Here is an 18920-nt window from a genome sequence, read left to right as displayed (position 1 = left end):
AAAAGAAACATTCTTGATACGGTTTCCAAAATATGTGTACATACACTATATTGACAAAAATATTGGGACACCCCCTTCGAATGAATTGAATACTTAATAATTTTCATGAGTACAAATCTTAATGTTTAAGCATATAATGATATTCGACGGTATTGTGTGCTTCTATTTTTATAGCAACAAAAAAACTTTTCTATTCTAACATGACAATGCCTCTGTGTATAAGGCAAGGTTCAAAAAGAAATGATTGATTCAGTCAGTGTCACCTTGAGCCAAAAACTCATCACCAAACACCAGTGACTTGTACATAAACTATATGGAAATGATTGATTCAGTCAATCAATCATTCAGTCAAAGTATTGGGACACCCCCTTCTTTAGAACAGAAAAAGGCACAATTCATGAATTTAAAAATTGTATTTCCATCTCTGTTGCAACAGTTTTGGAAGTGTCTAAAATGACTGTAGCCATATGTACAAGTCATTGGTGTTTGGTGATGAGTTTTTGGCTCTAGGTCTGCATTTAAAGTCACACCAGAGGTGTTCAGCTGGGATTAGGATTTGGCTTTCTGCAGACCAGTCAAGTTTTTTCACACTGACTGAATCAATCATTTCTTTTTTTAACCTTGCCTTATACACAGAGGCATTGTCAAGCTAGAATAGAAAATTTTCTAGAATATCATCATATGCTTAAACACTAAGATTTGTACTCATGGAAATTGCTAAAGTAGTCAAACCTATTCATTACAAGGGGGTGTCCTAATACTTTTGGCAATGTAGTGTATGTGTTCTTCATTTATATTACTCTCAAGTTAGACACAAAATAAAGTGTGACCATTTTAGGTTACATTTCATTTGTAAATAGAAGCCTTATCATTCAACCATAATGTTAGAACAGAAAATGCATTTTCAAACATCAAATTCTTATTGTTCAGGCTCTTCACTGTGTTTGCTTTATGGCTGGACGATGAAAACCTTCAGAAGCAGGAAATTTACTTGCCCTCTTTGCCAAAGCAATATGACACTCATCGCCTAGCCAAAATCATGCAGCGCCAGCAGGTGAGAGTGTGTTTGAGTCCAGCAGAGTGCATTCTTTATCTTTTTATTTTTGAGACGTTTGAGACATCAAAATGTTTTAGTAGATTATTTTGAATGAAAATTTAAAACAGTCCCTTACTATTTAAACATAAAATGCCAAGCTGTCTTTTCAACAAATGAATATTTAAAAAGTTTGGGGTTGGTTAGATTTTTTAAAAGTGTTTTTAAAGTATTTTCATATCCTCACCAAGGCTGCATTTGATTAAAAATATGTGACCGTGGACCACAAAACCAGTCATAAGTAGCCAACAATACATTGTATGGGTCAAAATTATAGATTTTTTTTTTTATGGCAAAAATCATTAGGAAGTAAAAATCATGTTCCATAAAGATATTTTGTAAATTTCCTACCATAAATATATCAAAACTAAATTTTTGATTAATAATATGCATTGCTAAGAACTTAATTTGGACAACTTTAAAGGGGATTTTCTCAGTATTTTGATTTTTTTGCACCCAGATTCCAGATGTTCAAATAGCTGTATCTCGGCCAAATATTGCCCTATCCTAACAAACCATACATCAATGGAAAGCTTATTTTTCAGCTTGCAGATGATGTATAAATCTCAATCTCAAAAAAATCGTACCTTATGACTGGTTTTGTGGTCCAGAGTCACATATAGTAAAAGCAGTAATATTGTGAGTATTATTACAAGTTTATTCCTCTGATGGCAAAGCTAAATTTTTAGCAACCATTACTTGAGTGTTCAGTGATTTGATGCTCAACAAACATTTCTTAGTATTATCAGTGTTGCGAACAGTTGCTTAATTTTTTTGTGGATGATAATTTTCTGATGAATATAAAGCATTTATGAAGATGTCTTTACTTTCATTTTAATCAATTTAATGCGCCTGTACTAAATAAAAGTATATCTTCTATTTATTTTCGAAAAAAATACTGGCCTCAAACTTTTTAACTTACAGACCTCAAACGTTTGAACTTTCAAACAGTAGTATTACTGTTTAAACATATATTTTACAAAGATTACGATCAAAGTGCGTGCATCCAACAGACACGTGGGTGCTCAACCACAAAAAAAAAACTGCACACAGAAAAATCAAAGTTGGCACAACACAGCTTCAAAAAGTAGAAAAATACTTATATGTTCTCACCCCAGGTAACATTTTGAGCCCATAAGCTCTTCATTTAGGCTTGAAATGTTACCTGTGGTGAGAACATAATAAATATTTTTCTACTTTTTGGAACTGTGGTGCGCCAACTTTGATTTTTCTATAAATATATATTTTACAATTACTTTTTCTGGACATTTGGAAATTTTTTCCACATTTGTAATAATTTCACAAGATATGATGCTAAAACTAAACAGCTAACATTTAAAATTAAACATACTTTATGTAATCTGATGTAAGAAGAATTGCATTTGTCATTTGCACGTCATTTGCATTAAACCCCTAGCAATTTATGGAAAATGCATCACAACTTTTTGGATAAATGTCACGTTTATATATTCACCTTTAGTGAAATTATGCTCATTATTTTATTTCTTATTCAGATGCATATTTCAGGTGATACTGAAGACGTTTTTGACACAAAACATTATGAAATATGAATTGATGAAATGTCTATGTGTCACTTGATCTTTAGGAGGTGTGGATGGAGCATGTGGACATTGAGCGAGTCCAGCATGAGCTGCAGGAAGTGCTCAATCTGTGGTCAAAGGTCAAGAGTGAACCTGCGCTCTCCCAGAACACCAGCTCCTCCATCTTCACTGACTTCATCAATCCTTTAGCTGGTAATAAACCCACTTTCAATGATTATCATACTCTGATGTCTGGATTCTCTTATTTTTAACAGTCAAAATATGAAAATGTAATCACTCTTTAGGAATGTTACAGTTGTTTGCTTCAGGCACATTTAATTAAAACTTGCATGACTGCATTTTTGTCAAAAATGCCCCTTTTCGGCATGTTCAATTTATAGTTTTATATAATAAAAAGATATTAACATGTCTTTTTGGCTGTTGGATATTTAGAGCTTAGTGGTTGTTACAGTTTGCAGTTTGCAGATTGCAGATTTTACTTTTTGCACTAAATAATATATTCCTCATCTCTTTATTTACAGCAAGGGAGCGTATTCTCACTCATCTGAGAAAGCATGATGCTCCCCAGGGGGCACTGTTGTTTGTGCCTATGAAAGCTCCAGTGCCTGATATTCCCACTGAGAGCCTGTCTGATGAGAAAATCGCCACTGCCTTAATTCAGGAAGACCTTGCTAAGCTCCAGCATCAAGCCAAGTAAGACTTAATACATGAGCACTTACTCTTTCTCATTTTGAAGCATATATTGATTGATAAACCGATGTCAAAACTCACTCACAGTCCATAAGTCCATTTTAAGTATGTCTTCAGTGCCGTTAATAATAACTGGTGCCTCTCAAATGACTCAATGATCAGCTGTAGTGCTGTATTTGCATCTCTGTATGTGCTGAATGATGTTGTAAACCAAGACTGTGTCCTCTTCTCAGGTTGGCAACTCTCCGGGAAACACAGCAGGTCGCTCTAGACAATGAACTGTTGGAGGTGTTGCCTCAGCTTTACATAAACCGAGAAGACCAGCTCTCAATGCAGTTAGAGTGTCGTGGCAAAGGCGGACAGCCCTGCCAGGGTCCCGCACATATCACTGTTAAGGTGAACATTTGCAGTTTCTATCTATCTACTCCGTGCTAGTTGTACACTTATTTTGACATTTTTAATATTTTGTACACTCACATGAGATGAATACTTCTGGAGCCTAATAAAACTTATTTTATTGGACATGGAGTGGGTCGCCTAATGGGGGCGCAAGGTTGTAATCACATGACCTTCTGAATACTATTCGCTTGTGCAGTACATAAATCATTTTGGAAATGTAATAGGCTACAGATTACAAGTTACCCTACTTAAAATGTAATAACTATTTCAGCTACTTTATTGAAGTAATGTAACTGATTACATATGATTACTGTTTTAATTTAAATTTCTAATTGTATTCTACATTTTCTAAACTCTTAAACCTTACAGATGTACTCAACACTGATTATTGTCAGAGTTTCAAAATCCTTCATCACTTTAATTAAGATAGTAATACTAATTTAGTTTTAAAGCACAGCCATCACAAAATCAGACTTTAGCACCTCTTTTTACTTTGAGATTGTTCTGAGGTTAAATACAGATTTAAAATCATACCAGGAAGTAGTTTAATAGCCATTTTCGAAATCAAATCTTTGCATAGCTATGAAAGAAACACATCTAACAATGCCTTAAAATCAAAGCAAATACACAACCCTAAATTTTAGAGCAGTTAATGCAAATTTGTAAAGAAATCAATGAAATCTGTGTATGTGTGTGAAAATATTCAGATGTAACCCCCTTTGTAATCATTAACATTTTCATAAGTAATTGTAATTTAATTACACTTTTTCAGTAACTGGAATAGATTACAGGTACATTTATTTACTGACTACAATTAGCACATTTCTAAAATGTTCACATATTTTTTGTAAAATAATAGTAGTGTGGATTACTAGGTGTCAGCGTCCAAGATGACTCGCATTATTTCACTGAAATAACATAAAATAAACAAACAAAAAAAAAATTTAAGTTTTGTCTTGGCAACTACTTGAAATAAAATAAGTTTGATTTAAAGTACTAAAATGTCTAAAACTGAAATAAAAATGCATTAAAACTAAATGTTAATATTAATAAATGCATACATAAAAAACATTATGAGACATCAAATAAAAATTAAAATGAAAATATAAAAATAAACGTTTATAGATAATACCAAAACAACACTGGAGTTTTGTTTAGTGCTGTAATTTTTGGTTTTGCCACACACTAATTTAATATCCACCAGTCAGAGCTGTGGCCTAGTTCGCACAAGCCATTCCAGACCCACTGAACTATGATGATAGAATCCGGCCTGTGTCCAAATCCCATTCCCTAACCCTAACTAAATTCCTGTCTTCTCTGCGTTGATATTTTAAACAGTTTTGGCAACCCCTCACAATTACTTCATTTTCATGAGTTCTCTCTCTCTTTGTCTCTCATTGTGTGTTGCAGTACTCAAGAATGCACAAACTGGATCCAGTGCAGAATCAGATCCAGTGCCTGAAGAGTGATATTAAACAGCTACAGGCTGATGGAATCAAAGCTCCTCCTCAAAGTCTGGCTGAGGCGGCTGTGCACACGGAAAACTTCATCACGTCAGTAGCCTAGCCACTGAATTAAATTTCTACACTTTCTATATTTGCGCCACTAAATGTGAACATCATGTTTTCTTGTTTAGGGCCTTGGTTAATGCTTACAAACTAAATAATTCCCCTGGCATACTGAAGGTGGGCATCGCTGCTTTCTATCAGATAGTGTCCTTTGTCTGTGAGGACACACAGAGACATCCACCCACCCGCCAGTTTTTCACATCCTGTATAGAGATCCTTGGTCAGGTATTGTTTTTTAATTATTTCAGCACTAATTGTAATCAAATATGATGCTTTCTCTTCTTTTCCTGTTTAAACGTGTCTGTAGTTTTATATTCACAGCTCTGTCTTAAGATTATATAAATGTATTTTTGACTGTAGGTCTTCATCCGGGACATCCAAACAGAATGTAAACACATGCTGAAGACCATCCTGCTCAATAGACGCCTCTGTAACCTTCTCTCACCCTACTTCACCCCAAACGCCTCTCCTGCAGAGCTGGTCTCTCTGTACGAGGAAGTGGTCAACACCCTCCACATTGACAGTGGTGATGTCATATTCATGCTCCTCACAAAAGTAATTTGCCTTTATTGAATAATGCTGTAAATGTTCATCATAGGTTGCAATTGAAAGCATTATGAGTTAAAAAAAAATTCTTCCAGTGTTTTTTTTGTTCCATGTGGAGAAGAATTCACTGGTTTGTTTTTATTATGTGAGGCATTGCTGTCATATCCTTCATCACATTTTTATTTGTATATTCCCATATCAAAACCCTCAGAGCAGAAGGATGATTTTAGTGCAGAAATAGCTGCAACATAAAAACAATGAAACAATCTCATTTAAATTTACAGGACAATCAGCACTCCTTAACCACCTCCCGCTGGATCTTTCTCATGGCTTTCTGAGACTTGCTCTACTTTTTGCTTTTGAATGTGAAGCTCATGTTTGCAACTTTTTGAAAATGTAATCAAATAATCTGTTCTGTTTCTAGTTTGACTTGACACAGTGGCTGTCAGTGACGCAGCCTCAGTTCTCTGAGCGTAGCCGACTGATGGACATAATCCACAAGGCTCTGTGCACCTGTGGACTGGAACCTGAGCCAGAAGTCCTCATGCCCTTTAATATCTTCTGCAAGCACTGGACTGAACTGCTGCTTTACCAGTTTCCAGACCACTACAGTGACTTTCTTCGTCTGCTCATGCAGAGTATGTCTTTCCTTCTCTCTGACCCAGACTCATCCATAGTTTTTTTCTGATTTGATTGGTTCTATGTCAAATTGTCACAATGAAACCCTCATTTATTCAACTCAGAATAATGGTTAATTTATTTTATGGGTGACTTATCATAACAAACCAATGATTATTTTTTGGTAAGCCTTTCTCTGCAAGCTTTTGAAAAAAAAACAAGCGCATCAGATTTTGCTCGTAAGGGGGTCTTATTTTTAATAGTACTGCCCCTTAGTAGTTAACTTTCAGAACAAAAATGTACAGATAATGTACTCACCCCGTTGTCATCCAAAATGATCATGTTTTTCTTTCTTCAGTTGTAAGCAAATTATGTTTTTTGAGGAAAACATTTCAGGATTTCTCTCCATATAATAGACTTCTGTGGTGCCCCTGAGTTTGAACTTGCAAATTGCAGCTTTAAAGATCTCTAAATGATCACAGCCGGTGAAAGAAGGGTCTTATTTAGCAAAATGATCAGTTATTTAAAAAAAAAAAAAAAAAAAAATTTATATACTTTTTAACCTCAAATGCTTGTCTTGTCTAGCTCTGTGTGTACTCTGTTTAGAGATTAAAAAGTATATAAATTGTAAATGTTTTCAGAAAATAACCAATCGTTTCGCTAGGTAAGACCCTTCTTCCTCGGCTGTGATCATTTAGAGCCCTTTGAAGCTGCATTTAAACTGCATTTTGGAAGTTCAAACTCGGGGGCACCATTAAAGTCCATTATATGGAGAGAAATCCTGAAATGTTTTCCTTAAAAAAAACATCATTTCTTTATGACTAAAGAAAGAAAGACATGAACATCTTGGATGACAAGGGGTGAGTATCTGTAAATTTTAGTTCTGAAAGTGAACTACTCCTTCAATCTGCATGTTTCCACCCACTGTACAGCCATTCTGTTTTTTCGCAAGCGACAACGGTGTACCAGTTCTAACGCCATGGCATAAGCTCGAGCAAAGCATGCTAACCGTTCTGTCATTGGCTGCACAGACGAGCACAGAACACTATGTAGAGTCCCAGCTTCAAAGGAGACAAGAAAGCAGTGGATTTATTGATTTATTTACTGTATATTACACTGCGGCCACACAGATCTAATATAAACGTGGTTTCTTTTCCACCTGTTTACCTTCACAGACATAACCGACTGTTTTTGTAACTTGTGTGTTTTTAACACAAACTTGTGTGTATTTGACAGTTTAAGTGCAATAAGAGATGAAAGAGAACTAATATTGTTTAAAACACATGATTTCGGTGGAATAGACATGATAATCAAAACCAAACACATGTTTTTTGGCAGAGTATCTAAGGTATGAGTTGTAAAGGCACAGCCCTATTCTGGAAAAGATGGCGGGGAGCAGTAGCTCATTTCTGCTTCCACTTAAAATAGCCATTTTCAAAATGAAATAATAGGTAATCTGTTGGATATTGAGCTGAAACTTCACAGACACATTATGGGGACTCCTGAGACTTATATTACATATTGTAAAAAGAGGCATAATAGGTCTTGTTTAATTTACTTGCAGACCTCAGATTTTGGGTCACAATCTTTGTTTTTTTTTAAAAGTAAATGTACTTAGATGTTATGCTCAGTATTAAATCTCTCATGTCTAATATCTGCCATCTTTTGTCCTGTTGTGTTAGTTTAGTGTGGTGTGGTATAAACAATAAATATAAATTCCAAAAACTACATATGTAGTGTATATGAATAGTTTTGCCATAAGTGAAAGTGTACTTGAAATTATTTTTAAAATGCTATTTTTGCTCATAAAAATGAACTGTGTCCACTTTTTCCTGCAGGCTCTTCTGAGCAGCTTCTCAGCCCAGAGTGTTGGAGAACGTCACTAAGAGTGCTGGGCTGTTCTCCTCATCCTAAGATAAAGACAAACAAAACTCGCTCCATCCTCCTCTCCCCTCAACAGGTAATGCAAAACACTTTTTAATTGACATGTTCTATTATTGTTAAATACTTCAAATGAAGCCAGAGAATTACAATTGTACTTTGGTATTCTAGGTGGATGAAACAATCGAATGGCTTTCAAAGTACTTCCTGAAGCTTCGTCTATCCAACAGTGACTTCAGAAGTTTTGGTCTGCTCTCAAAATGGGGGCCGTACATTGAGGAAGTCAAGATGTTTTGGGAAGATTTGATTACCTATGTCATTGATCTGGAACTAAACAATTCCAGCAAAGAACCAGTGGGAAGTCCAAAACTGGTCAAAGGTACAAATATTATTATATTTCTCTGTTATGCATAGCAGCCAAATATTCATAGTGCAGACAAAAGTTTGGGATCAGTAAGATTTTCAGTAAAAATGTATCACAGTTTCCACAGTCACTTTACTATCACATTAACAAATTACATTCTAAAATGTATTAAAATAGAAAACAGTTATTTTAAATGGTAATCATATTTTGGAATATTCCTGTTTAAATAAATTCTTTGATAATTATAATTTGAAAAACATGAACAAATCCTACAGACGCTAAAATTTAAACAGGTGTGTGTATATATATGCATATCAACAATTTCTATAGTTAAATTAATAATGTTAAATTCTCCTTAATGTAGCTCTTGAGAGCCTGCATGCAAAAATGGCCAAACTCTTTGAACCGTGGATTCTGGTTCTTGACACTGACAACACAAGGTATGTTTTGATGTGGCTCAGCGGTTTGCTTGTTATAACACTGATGACAGAAGTGATGAGTAACAGCTCTCTTGTGTGTGTGTCACAGCCATCCTCGCTGTTCTCCATGGCTTGAATCAGATGCCGCAGCTGCAGCGAGCTTAGTGAGCTTATATGCACGCTTGATGGAGACTTTACATGAGAGATTCAAAGGTAAACATCCTCTGAGAACAGAACAATGCACAAATATTGTGATTCATTCAGCCATTTTCTCCTCAGTCATTTTCAGCCAGTGAAATAAATGTTCAGTTCAAAATCCATGTGATCAGTATGGCATTTTAAATCCATAATGTTTCTGCTGCAGATCGCTTGTTGCCAGGACAAAGAGGAGCTCTGTGGCTTCATCTCATGCATTACTGTGAGACCTGCACTTCTCCCAAAATGCCAGAGTACCTGCTGTACACCTACCACACGGAGTATGGCCGTTTGCCATGGAAGGACCTGCATCCGGATCAAACACTGATGAACCTCTTTTTCAATGTGAGAGACTTACAGAACTCTTTAAGGGATAGTTCACCAAAAAAATGAAAATCCAAACCCATAAGATGTTCAATCACCTTCGGAGCACAAATTAAGACATTTTTGATGAAATCTGAGAGCTTTCCCACTGCAAAAAAGGCTTGTCTTACTTAGTATTTTTGTCTTGTTTCTAGTCAAAATATCCAAAAATTCTTAAATTAAGGTTAATTTAATAAAGCAAAATGACGCAAGATATTTAGTCTTGTTTCAAGGAGGGAAAACTAAATTAAGTGTGTTTTTCTTAAAACAAGTTCTAAGAATATTTTACCTACCACACTGGCAGATTTTACTTGTTTTAAGCCAAACTTACTTAATTTAACCCCCCCCCCCCCCATCATTTTTCTTATCTAGTAAATGCAACTCAATTTTAAAAAAAATTGGATATTTCGACTAGAAACAAGACAAAAATACTAACTAAGACAAGCCTTTTTTTTAGATAGACCTGTTCTGTTCTGAAGATGAAGGTCTTACAGGTTTGGATTAAAATTTTTGGGTGATTTTTTTTTTTTCCCTTTAAAAGATGGTTGTCAGTAAATTATTCAAATTTCATGCTATTCAGGTGGAGAGGGGAAGCCCAAAGAGTTGTTTCCTGTTTATGGGAGAGCTGTTGTGTGAGGTGAACTGGGTCAGTGTACTGAGTGACTGTCTCAGTCCCCAGCTGAACCCCTCAGCTCAGACGATGGTGGTTTCTGTCCTTTATCTGATGGTGTTTCTGGCTAAAGAGGATCTCAGCAAACCTGTGAGTGGTCACCTGCTTATCCTAACTCTCTTCAGTGGTGCCTATTTGTTAATCTATTGTGGTTTCTTTCTACAGGAGTCTTCTGTCCTCAGTCTCCTGGACCAGTCAGTTTCTCTGCCTTGGCACTTAGTAGATTTTCCTTCTTATCAAAATGTTACACTCTACGTCAGCACACATTACCCAGCGTCCCTTGTTCTCAGCCATGATACTTCTTCACAACATGTCATCAGATTGCTTAGAATGGCTGCTGGATTTGGGCCAACCACACAAACGTTACATCACAAGGTTAGATGACACACTATTATCAAATACTCTGTAAATTAACCAACAACTTTTTAACAGCATTGTGTGTTCTGTGACTGTTAGGACATGACTTTAAAGTGCCAAGCCTTCCTTCACCTGATGGTACAGTTCCTAACCTCTCTGGATCAAAATGGGAACATCGCTTTGGCATCTCTGGAGACAGAAATGGAGAAATTACTGGAGTACATTGTCATTTTCAACCCTCCTGGTGAGGAGAATGTTTCATTTCTCTTTCACATTAATTTTGTTGTCACGTCCCTCAGCATGCCCTTTAAGAATATTGCATAAGCATAATTTGTAGCTCTGTCCACTGGATTTTATAAGACTGAAAGCAGTTGTTCACATTGCTTACATTTCTGGTTTGTTTTTAGATCCAATCTTTTGGATTGACTGTTTGTGCTTCTTAGAATTTGACAAAACCATAGCAGTTTGTTGAGTTAGTACCCAGTATATTGGTCGCTATAGTAATAAAAAAGGCATCAGAACAATGCCAAGAGTGGAGAAAGAGAAAAAAAAAAGAGTCAAGATACAAACACTACTGCAAATTAATGTGTAATGTTACATGTCTAGAGAATATATGTAACTGTGAGATAAAGTCACAATTCTATATTTTCTTACTACTACTGTTGTTTCAGTTAAGTATTTATTAACAGAAAAGTTTATTTAAACGCATCAATGCCGCATGTTAACTCAGCAAAACCGACAGTAACAATATCTCTCCTGCTGTTAAATGAACTGATCTTAATGTGTCTCATCCTCACATTCAGAGACAGACCTCCAGCAGCGACACATGGCCACCTGCAGTTTGTTTGCTGAGATGCTGACTCTGCTGAATGAAGCTGGCATATCCACAGCAGAGGGACTTGGGACTAAACTCCACTCCTGGGTGGAAAAGCGAGCTCGCGGTCCTTTGGTGCTCCCCCTGCTAACCGCTGCATGCAGATGCCTGGCCTCAGTGCGTCATATGACACGCACCACTGAGGCCTGTATTCTCTCCTACTTCACTGATGGTAATAATAGCTTGTACTTGTTCTGGGCTTAGTCACAGATTTCAATCAGTCTGTCTGCGTAAGCCTTCAGGAATTATTCCTCTCCCTAATCACATTGTAAGGACCATAAAAGCAAACATCTGGGCTGAATCAGAAACTGTACTTGTAGAGTTTTAGTACATCATAAATTTGTCTTAAATGTCCACAACATCTTGTGTGTTTCTTTCAGGTGGATGCGCTGATCAGTACTCTGGTTGGGGGCCCATCCTGGTCTCTCTTCAGGTTCCTGAACTGACTGTTGAGGACTTCATCCAGGAAAGCCTGAACCTGGGGAGTTATCTCACTCTGTACGTCTATATCCTCCAGAGGCTGAACCTGGAGCAAACCCTCCTGAATGAGAAGAAGACCTTAGTGCTGCTCAACACATGGATCAGTCAGGTCTTCCCTAGGTAGTAACATACACTTTATCACATATAGTGTGTTCTTTCGTATGTTGAAGTAGGGCTATGCAATTCAATTTCGATTTCTGCTTCAAACGATCATGAAAATGCAGTAAGCGAGATGAAACGATTATTGTGCCCCACTCCGCCCCCTTACCAGTGGTGTGCTTTCGCTTCTTCGTAAAAGCTTAATTTCACATGCAAATCAGCAAAATCATGTAATGTGACTTTCATAAAACGGGACGTGCTTGATTTATTAATGTTTCTTTGATGTTGTGTTTTTAACAAAGCATGTTTAACTATCACAGTGAAGACGCTGTTTTATTTTACATTAAAATAATTACATTCAATTTCCGTAGTATTGTTAGACTACTTTAGACTTGCATAAAAGTATTCAGTATTTTTTTAACAGTTTTTTAATGCTGTATTGCTATCTTTAAATTAATCACTAATATAAAGTTTTGGACCCAGTTATAATCGTGTTAAATAATCGTGATTACAATATTGACCAAAATAATCGTGATTATGATTTTTGCCAGAATCGAGCAGCCCTATGTTGATTTAGTAAATAACATCACTTTTACATTTAGTGCTTATTGTGTGAGTATTTATGACCCTAAGCGAGTGTGTTGTGTGTTCCTGCAGTGGTCCAGCTGATGAGGCAAAGCTGTTTTTATGGTGGCATAAATTCTTGGAGCTGCTGCAGATCCAGGTGGATCAAGAGGACACCTGCGCACTTGACACTCTGATTGTCACCTTAATGGCGTTCCAGAACCGTCTAGCCCAGCTTGGTGAGGAAAGACTGAATTCAGGCATCTTGGGAGCTATCGGCCTTGGGAGGAAATCCCCACTATCTAGCAGGTGAGAGAAGATTGAGAGTTGTTGAAAAAATGCTGAAACTACAGTTTTGATTAGATGTCCAGATGTGTGAATTGCATGAATGTCTCACAATTTCTGTTCTTTCTGTGTTTCAGATTTCGAGTTGTGGCGCGCAGCATGTCAGCGTTTTTGCTGGTCCAGGTGCCCTCAGAGAATCAGCTGCGTCTTCATCAAGGCACAGAGCTGCAGCTTTCAGCTAAAGCACAACAGGTAAGATTTTCCAGGGAATGGGATAAAGGTATAGCATAATCAACAGGCAAGATGTAAATATTTTCTATTTTTTATGCAAAATGAATTAGTGTTAATGCCAAAAGCTATGATGAGAAAAATGTTTGTTGGCGAGCTTTTTCCCCATGAACAAAATGAGATGATGACGAGACAACAATAAGGTCAATAAATGATAACAGTGACTATATCAACATGCAATATCTTTGACAATAAAAGTCAAGACTAAAATGTATTTTTAAAAATAAATAAAAAATACCAATAAATCTCTTTATTTTCATGGAAAAAGTAGACAAAATATTATTGCGGACTGCTGTACATGCCTCTACTTCGTGTGTGTGGTTGCCAGATACACTACCAATCAAAAGTTTTTGAACAGTAAGTTTTTTAAAGAAGTCTCTTCTGCTCACCAAGCCTGCATTTATTTGATCCAAAAAACAGTAAATATTGTAAATATTTTACTATTTAAAAAAATTACTATTTGAATATATTTTAAAATGTATTCCTGTGATTTCAATTTTTTTTGCATCATTACTCCAGTCACATGCTCATTCAGAAGTCATTCTAATATTCTGATTTGTAGCTCATAAAACATTAGAAAACAGCTGAGTAGAATTTTTTCAGGTTTCTTTGATGAATAGAAAGTTCAGAAGAACAGCATTTATCTGAAATAGAAATCTTTTGTAATATTATAAATGTCTTTATCATCACTTTAGATCAATTTAAAGCATCCTTGCTGAAAAAAAGTATTAATGTTTATCATTTCTTTTCCCAAAAAAAAAAAGAAACATTAAAAACATTATTAGAATGATTTCTGAAGGATCATGTGACACTGAAGACTGGAGTAATGATGTTAAAAATTTAGCTTTGATCACAGAAATAAATTAGATTTTAAAATGTATTCAAATAGAAACAATTATTTTAAGTAGTAAAAATATTTCACATTTTTACTGCTTTTGCTGTACTTCAGATCAAATAAATGCAGGCTTGGTGAACAGAAGAGACTTCTTTAAAAACATTAAAAATCTTACTATTCAAAAACTTTTGACTAGTAGTCTATCAAGGGTTCAAATCCCCAGATCAGAGCTTCACTGTTAAAAGGATACATTTTTTGCCCAGTGTTTTGCTTAATTTTTGCAGTCTGGCAACTCTGTGGATTTGTGCTTATTGATGAAAGTGCAATACCTTAAATGCAAAAATAAATTTCTCAAATGACAACAATCATTGCGATTATAATTGTGCAAAAATATATATGTATTTTAATCAGTTTAACCATTATGCAGCATGTCGAAAATGTGACTAACTTGACTAAACAGAAACAGGACAAGGTTTCCTATGATGAATTAAAAAAATTTAAATTCAGAAAAAGAATGGTACATCATATTGCGACTGTTGCTTTTAGATGATTAGATGTGGGGATATGTTAGATATTTGATGATAATGTGTTATAGCAAAAACAAATTTGCATGTAAATTGTGCTGTACCTTGAAAACTGCTCTCTTTTTTCAGGCCTTATCTGTACTGGAGCAAATGCTGAGTAATAAGCAGTATTCAGAGCTGCATGTTTCTGTGAACCAGGCCATTCAGTTCATCAAGTACCCAGGTCATTGCCTGCGTGAGAGCAACTGTCTTTTGACCCTGCTAGTCAATGCACTCTACACTGACCTTCACTACCTAGATATCATCCGTTAGCTATAACTTCAAAACCAGAGTCAACTCCTCCCACCAAAAACTCCTGGAGAACGGATCAAACTCCAGATGAGACAAAGGTGTTTTCTGGAAGAGGACAGAATAGAGAGGTGTTAAAATCATGAGATTAGACAATGAAGCAGTAGTTATTTTTTAAACTGTGCATAAAGTAAAAAAAGTACGCTAATTTACTACATTAATATTACACTTGCCCCTCTTTTTTTCTTGAAAGGGATGGTTCACCCAAAAAAGAAAATTCTGTTATTAATTATTCACCCTCATGTCATTCCAAACCCATAAGACCTTTGTTCATCTTCGTAACACAAATGAAGATATTTTTGATTAAATCTGAGAGCTTTCTGACCCTGCATAGACAGCAATGCAACTACCACTTTCAAGGCCCAGAAAGGTAGTAAGGACAGGACATCATTAAAATAGTCCATGTGACATCAGTGGTTTTATTGTCATAATTATTTTTGTGCACAAAAAAAAAACAAAAATAACAACTTTATCTTTATCTACATTTTTGGGCCTTAAACATGTCGGTGACATTGCTGTATATTGAGGGTCAGAAAGCTCTTGGATTTCATCAAAAATATCTTCATTTTTGTTCTGAAGATGAACGAAGATCTTACGGAGTTGGAACGACAAGAGGATGAGTAATTAATAACAGAATTTTCATTTTTGGGTGAACTATCCCTTTAAGGTTTTCAAATCTCCAGTGTTTTAAACCAGAATGTCCATACAGTTCATGCTGTCATTATATAATTTATTTTAGAATGGTGAGATTTTATGAAAAATGTATGAGGATGTTTTAGACCTCCCATGTTGGGGGAGTTTTGGTGATATCTGATGATAATCCACTGAATCACAGTCGCAGAGTAAATATACCTCATAGCATGATTTTGATTGATTTGCACAATTGCAAAATATATTTCATTTCCAGTTCATTTTCTTAAAATAGATGATTTTGTAATGTGCTTTTTACAAAGTACGTTTCTTTATGAGCTCATGCAAATAAACCAATGGCTGGACATCTACATGTTCAATGTGAAGAAGTGCTTTTTTAGAGACTAATATCATTCTCACTGTATTTTTTTTTTATTATTTGTATGGAAGTGTTGCACAAAATGTTTTGATCTGGCCAACAATGTCCAAACAATATGAACTGCTCCAGCATGTGATCTGCCTGTTAAGTGCACTTAGTTTTTTTGTTTTTTTTTCACAGAAGTGCTCGTCACAATTCTGACATCACACATTCCTTTCCTCTTTTAAAACCTTCTGTTTCTCCACAGCAAGAGGAATGGTTTTATATTATACAGGCATTTAAGATTAAATGAATGTGCTTGCTTAGTTGCATATAGATCTAATATTAATTTGAATTAGAGAAAATCTATATCTGTGCTGTACTATTGCCAGCGTGGTATGTCTATATTTGGTTGTAGTTTTATTGACTTAAGATTATAGGTCAGCCCCTCTGGGGATTCACTGCATGCTTTTATAATACAGTCAGAGCTCATTTTCTATCCTTCCTCATACCACAGCATTCACTGGTTTCCATAATACTTCCATAATAATAACTGTTTAGATCCTCCCCAAGCAAACAGATGTGCTCAAACATTAACCATAATTAAATCCCAAAATGAAATGAGCATTATGTGCATATTGTCAGACGTATAAAAAGACACTTATAAAAACAAGCACAACACTGAACTATTAAAATAACCTGGACACTTGTATAAATGTACAGCGTAAAAATGTCTAATGTTGTACAGAACATGACTTGCCTTAAGTTGTGTTTTCAATGTAATATTTTTCTCATGTGCCATAATTGCTCTTCTGTCATCTGTTACAAAATACAGTGTCAAATTATATGTTGTGTACATGGAAATGTAAATGATAATCAAAGTCAATAATACTGAAAATCAAAGGAAAAGTGTGTATGTGATTTCCTCATGTCAAAAGGTTTAATCCCCTTCCTTTTCGATACAGATTTTTAAAAAGCATTGTTAAATAATCATGGTATTGACTTAAAAACAGTTAACTTTCAGAATATTCTCATGTCTTTCTTTCTTAAAGGAGAACTCCGGTGTGATTTTGACCTAAAGTGTATTGAATCATGATACCGAGTGTGAACGTACCTTGCATATCTCATCTCGGTTTGTGTCCTGCTGTCCGAAATCTGGGGTCAGTTAGCCGATGCTCACAACAGGTTGTCAGTGAGAGTCAACAGGGCATCGGAATAGCCATGTAAATAAATCACTGTTTTACGCCATTTACGAGGCACAAAGTAGCTCCACACTTCATTGGTAGACTTCCAAGGGCCCTGACATTTAAAACGAGACATTGAGAACTCAGAAAAAGCACCGGTAGTTTATTTACAAGTAGATTTATACAGACATTTTCCACCAGGAACAGACCGGTCGCCGCCATCTTAAATTTAGTCACGATAAGTCGAGTGTCGAGCACGAAGGAAACTACAACCTGATACGCTGATAACCTGATAAATTCCTTGGTGCTCGACACTCGACTTATCATGACTAAGTTCAGGATGGCGGCGACCGGATTTTCTTTTCCAGGTGCTGTCTGTATAAATCTTCTTGTAAATAAACTACCGGTGCTTTTTCTGAGTTCTCAATGTCTCATTTTAAATGTCAGGGCCCTTGGAAGTCTACCAATGAAGTGTGGAGCTACTTTGTGCCTCGTAAATGGCGTAAAACAGTGATTTATTTACATGGCTATTCCGATGCCCTGTTGACTCTCATTGACAACCTGTTGTGAGCATTGGCTAACTGACCCCAGATTTCGGACTGCTGGACACAAACCGAGATGAGATATGCAAGGTACGTTCACACTCGGTATCATGATTCAATACACTTTAGGTCAAAATCACACCGGACTTCTCCTTTAAGTTGAAAAGAAATTAATGTTTTTTTTCATATAGTGGACTTCAATGGGGATCATTGGGTTGAAAGTCCAAATTGCAGTTTCAATGCAGCATCAAAGGGCTCTACATGATCCCATCCGAGGAATAAGAGTTTTATCTAGCGAAACAATCAGTCATTTTGTAAATGGAAAATAAACATTTACAGTTAAGCCCGAAATTATTCATACCCCTGGCAAATTCTGACTTAAAGTTACTTTTATTCAACCAGCACGTTTTTTTTTGACCGGAAATGACACAGGCTTCTCCCAAAAGATAATAAGATGATGTACAAGAGGCATCATTGTGGAAAAAAAATATTTCTCAGCTTTTATTTACATTTAAACAAAAAAGGGCATGTCCAAAATTATTCATACACTTTGCAAACTGTCACAGTCTATGGGAAAATCCAAAGTTCTATACCATTCCAAATAGTTCAAGCTGTTCTAAAGCATCCTAATTACCCTGATTCATTGGGAACAGCTGTTTTAATCAAATCAACAGGTGAAAAACAGAAACTCTCTGCTGTTGGTTTGTGGACAGTCATGGCTAAGTCAAAGGAGCTCACTGAGGACCTGCGGCTGCGCATTGTGGCTGCCCACAAGTCAGGAAAGGGCTATAAGACCATATCTGAATCCAAGGATCACCACCAAGGCCATCCATGCTCATCTAGACCAGTGGTTCTCAATCCTGGTCCTGGGGGACCCCTGCTCTGCACATTTTGCATGTTATTTAACACACCTGATTGAGATCATCAACTCATTAAGAGAGAGATCCATGAACTGAACTAATGAGCTGATGATCTCAATCCGGTGTGTTAAATAAGGGAAACATGCAAAATGTGCAGAGCAGGGGTCCCCCAGGACCAGGATTGAGAACCACTGGTCTAGACAAAGAAGACTTATGGTTTTCTGTTTTATGGTCAGATGAAACAAAAATTGAATTGTTCGTCCACAATGATGTAGCCTTCATTTGGCGTAAAAAAGCAGAAGCCTTCAACCCTAAGAACACCAT

At 36.1% G+C, this 18920-nt stretch overlaps 1 protein-coding gene across 1 annotated transcript in view; it reads left to right on the top strand.

Annotated features, from left to right (window-relative positions):
* Positions 1 to 16023, top strand: part of epg5 (ectopic P-granules autophagy protein 5 homolog (C. elegans)) — a 35974-nt gene extending 19951 nt beyond the window's left edge. Inside the window, exons 24-44 of the mRNA XM_073839961.1 lie at positions 931 to 1054; positions 2700 to 2847; positions 3177 to 3348; positions 3579 to 3741; positions 5155 to 5297; positions 5381 to 5537; positions 5673 to 5867; positions 6283 to 6496; positions 8315 to 8436; positions 8529 to 8736; positions 9086 to 9161; positions 9250 to 9353; positions 9505 to 9680; positions 10279 to 10458; positions 10534 to 10743; positions 10825 to 10969; positions 11529 to 11771; positions 11980 to 12199; positions 12836 to 13051; positions 13165 to 13279; positions 14804 to 16023. Coding sequence (XP_073696062.1) covers positions 931 to 1054; positions 2700 to 2847; positions 3177 to 3348; positions 3579 to 3741; positions 5155 to 5297; positions 5381 to 5537; positions 5673 to 5867; positions 6283 to 6496; positions 8315 to 8436; positions 8529 to 8736; positions 9086 to 9161; positions 9250 to 9353; positions 9505 to 9680; positions 10279 to 10458; positions 10534 to 10743; positions 10825 to 10969; positions 11529 to 11771; positions 11980 to 12199; positions 12836 to 13051; positions 13165 to 13279; positions 14804 to 14986 — 3514 coding nt within the window. The 3' untranslated portion in view covers positions 14987 to 16023. The remainder of the gene's footprint in view (positions 1 to 930; positions 1055 to 2699; positions 2848 to 3176; positions 3349 to 3578; positions 3742 to 5154; positions 5298 to 5380; positions 5538 to 5672; positions 5868 to 6282; positions 6497 to 8314; positions 8437 to 8528; positions 8737 to 9085; positions 9162 to 9249; positions 9354 to 9504; positions 9681 to 10278; positions 10459 to 10533; positions 10744 to 10824; positions 10970 to 11528; positions 11772 to 11979; positions 12200 to 12835; positions 13052 to 13164; positions 13280 to 14803) is intronic.
* Positions 16024 to 18920: the final 2897 nt, after the last annotated feature.

This window comes from Garra rufa, chromosome 5 (assembly GCF_049309525.1).
Source record: "Garra rufa chromosome 5, GarRuf1.0, whole genome shotgun sequence".
NCBI classification, from domain to species: Eukaryota; Metazoa; Chordata; class Actinopteri; order Cypriniformes; family Cyprinidae; genus Garra; species Garra rufa.
The sequence above is the reverse complement of the archived record's forward strand: the minus strand, read 5'-3'. Positions and strand labels throughout refer to the sequence as shown.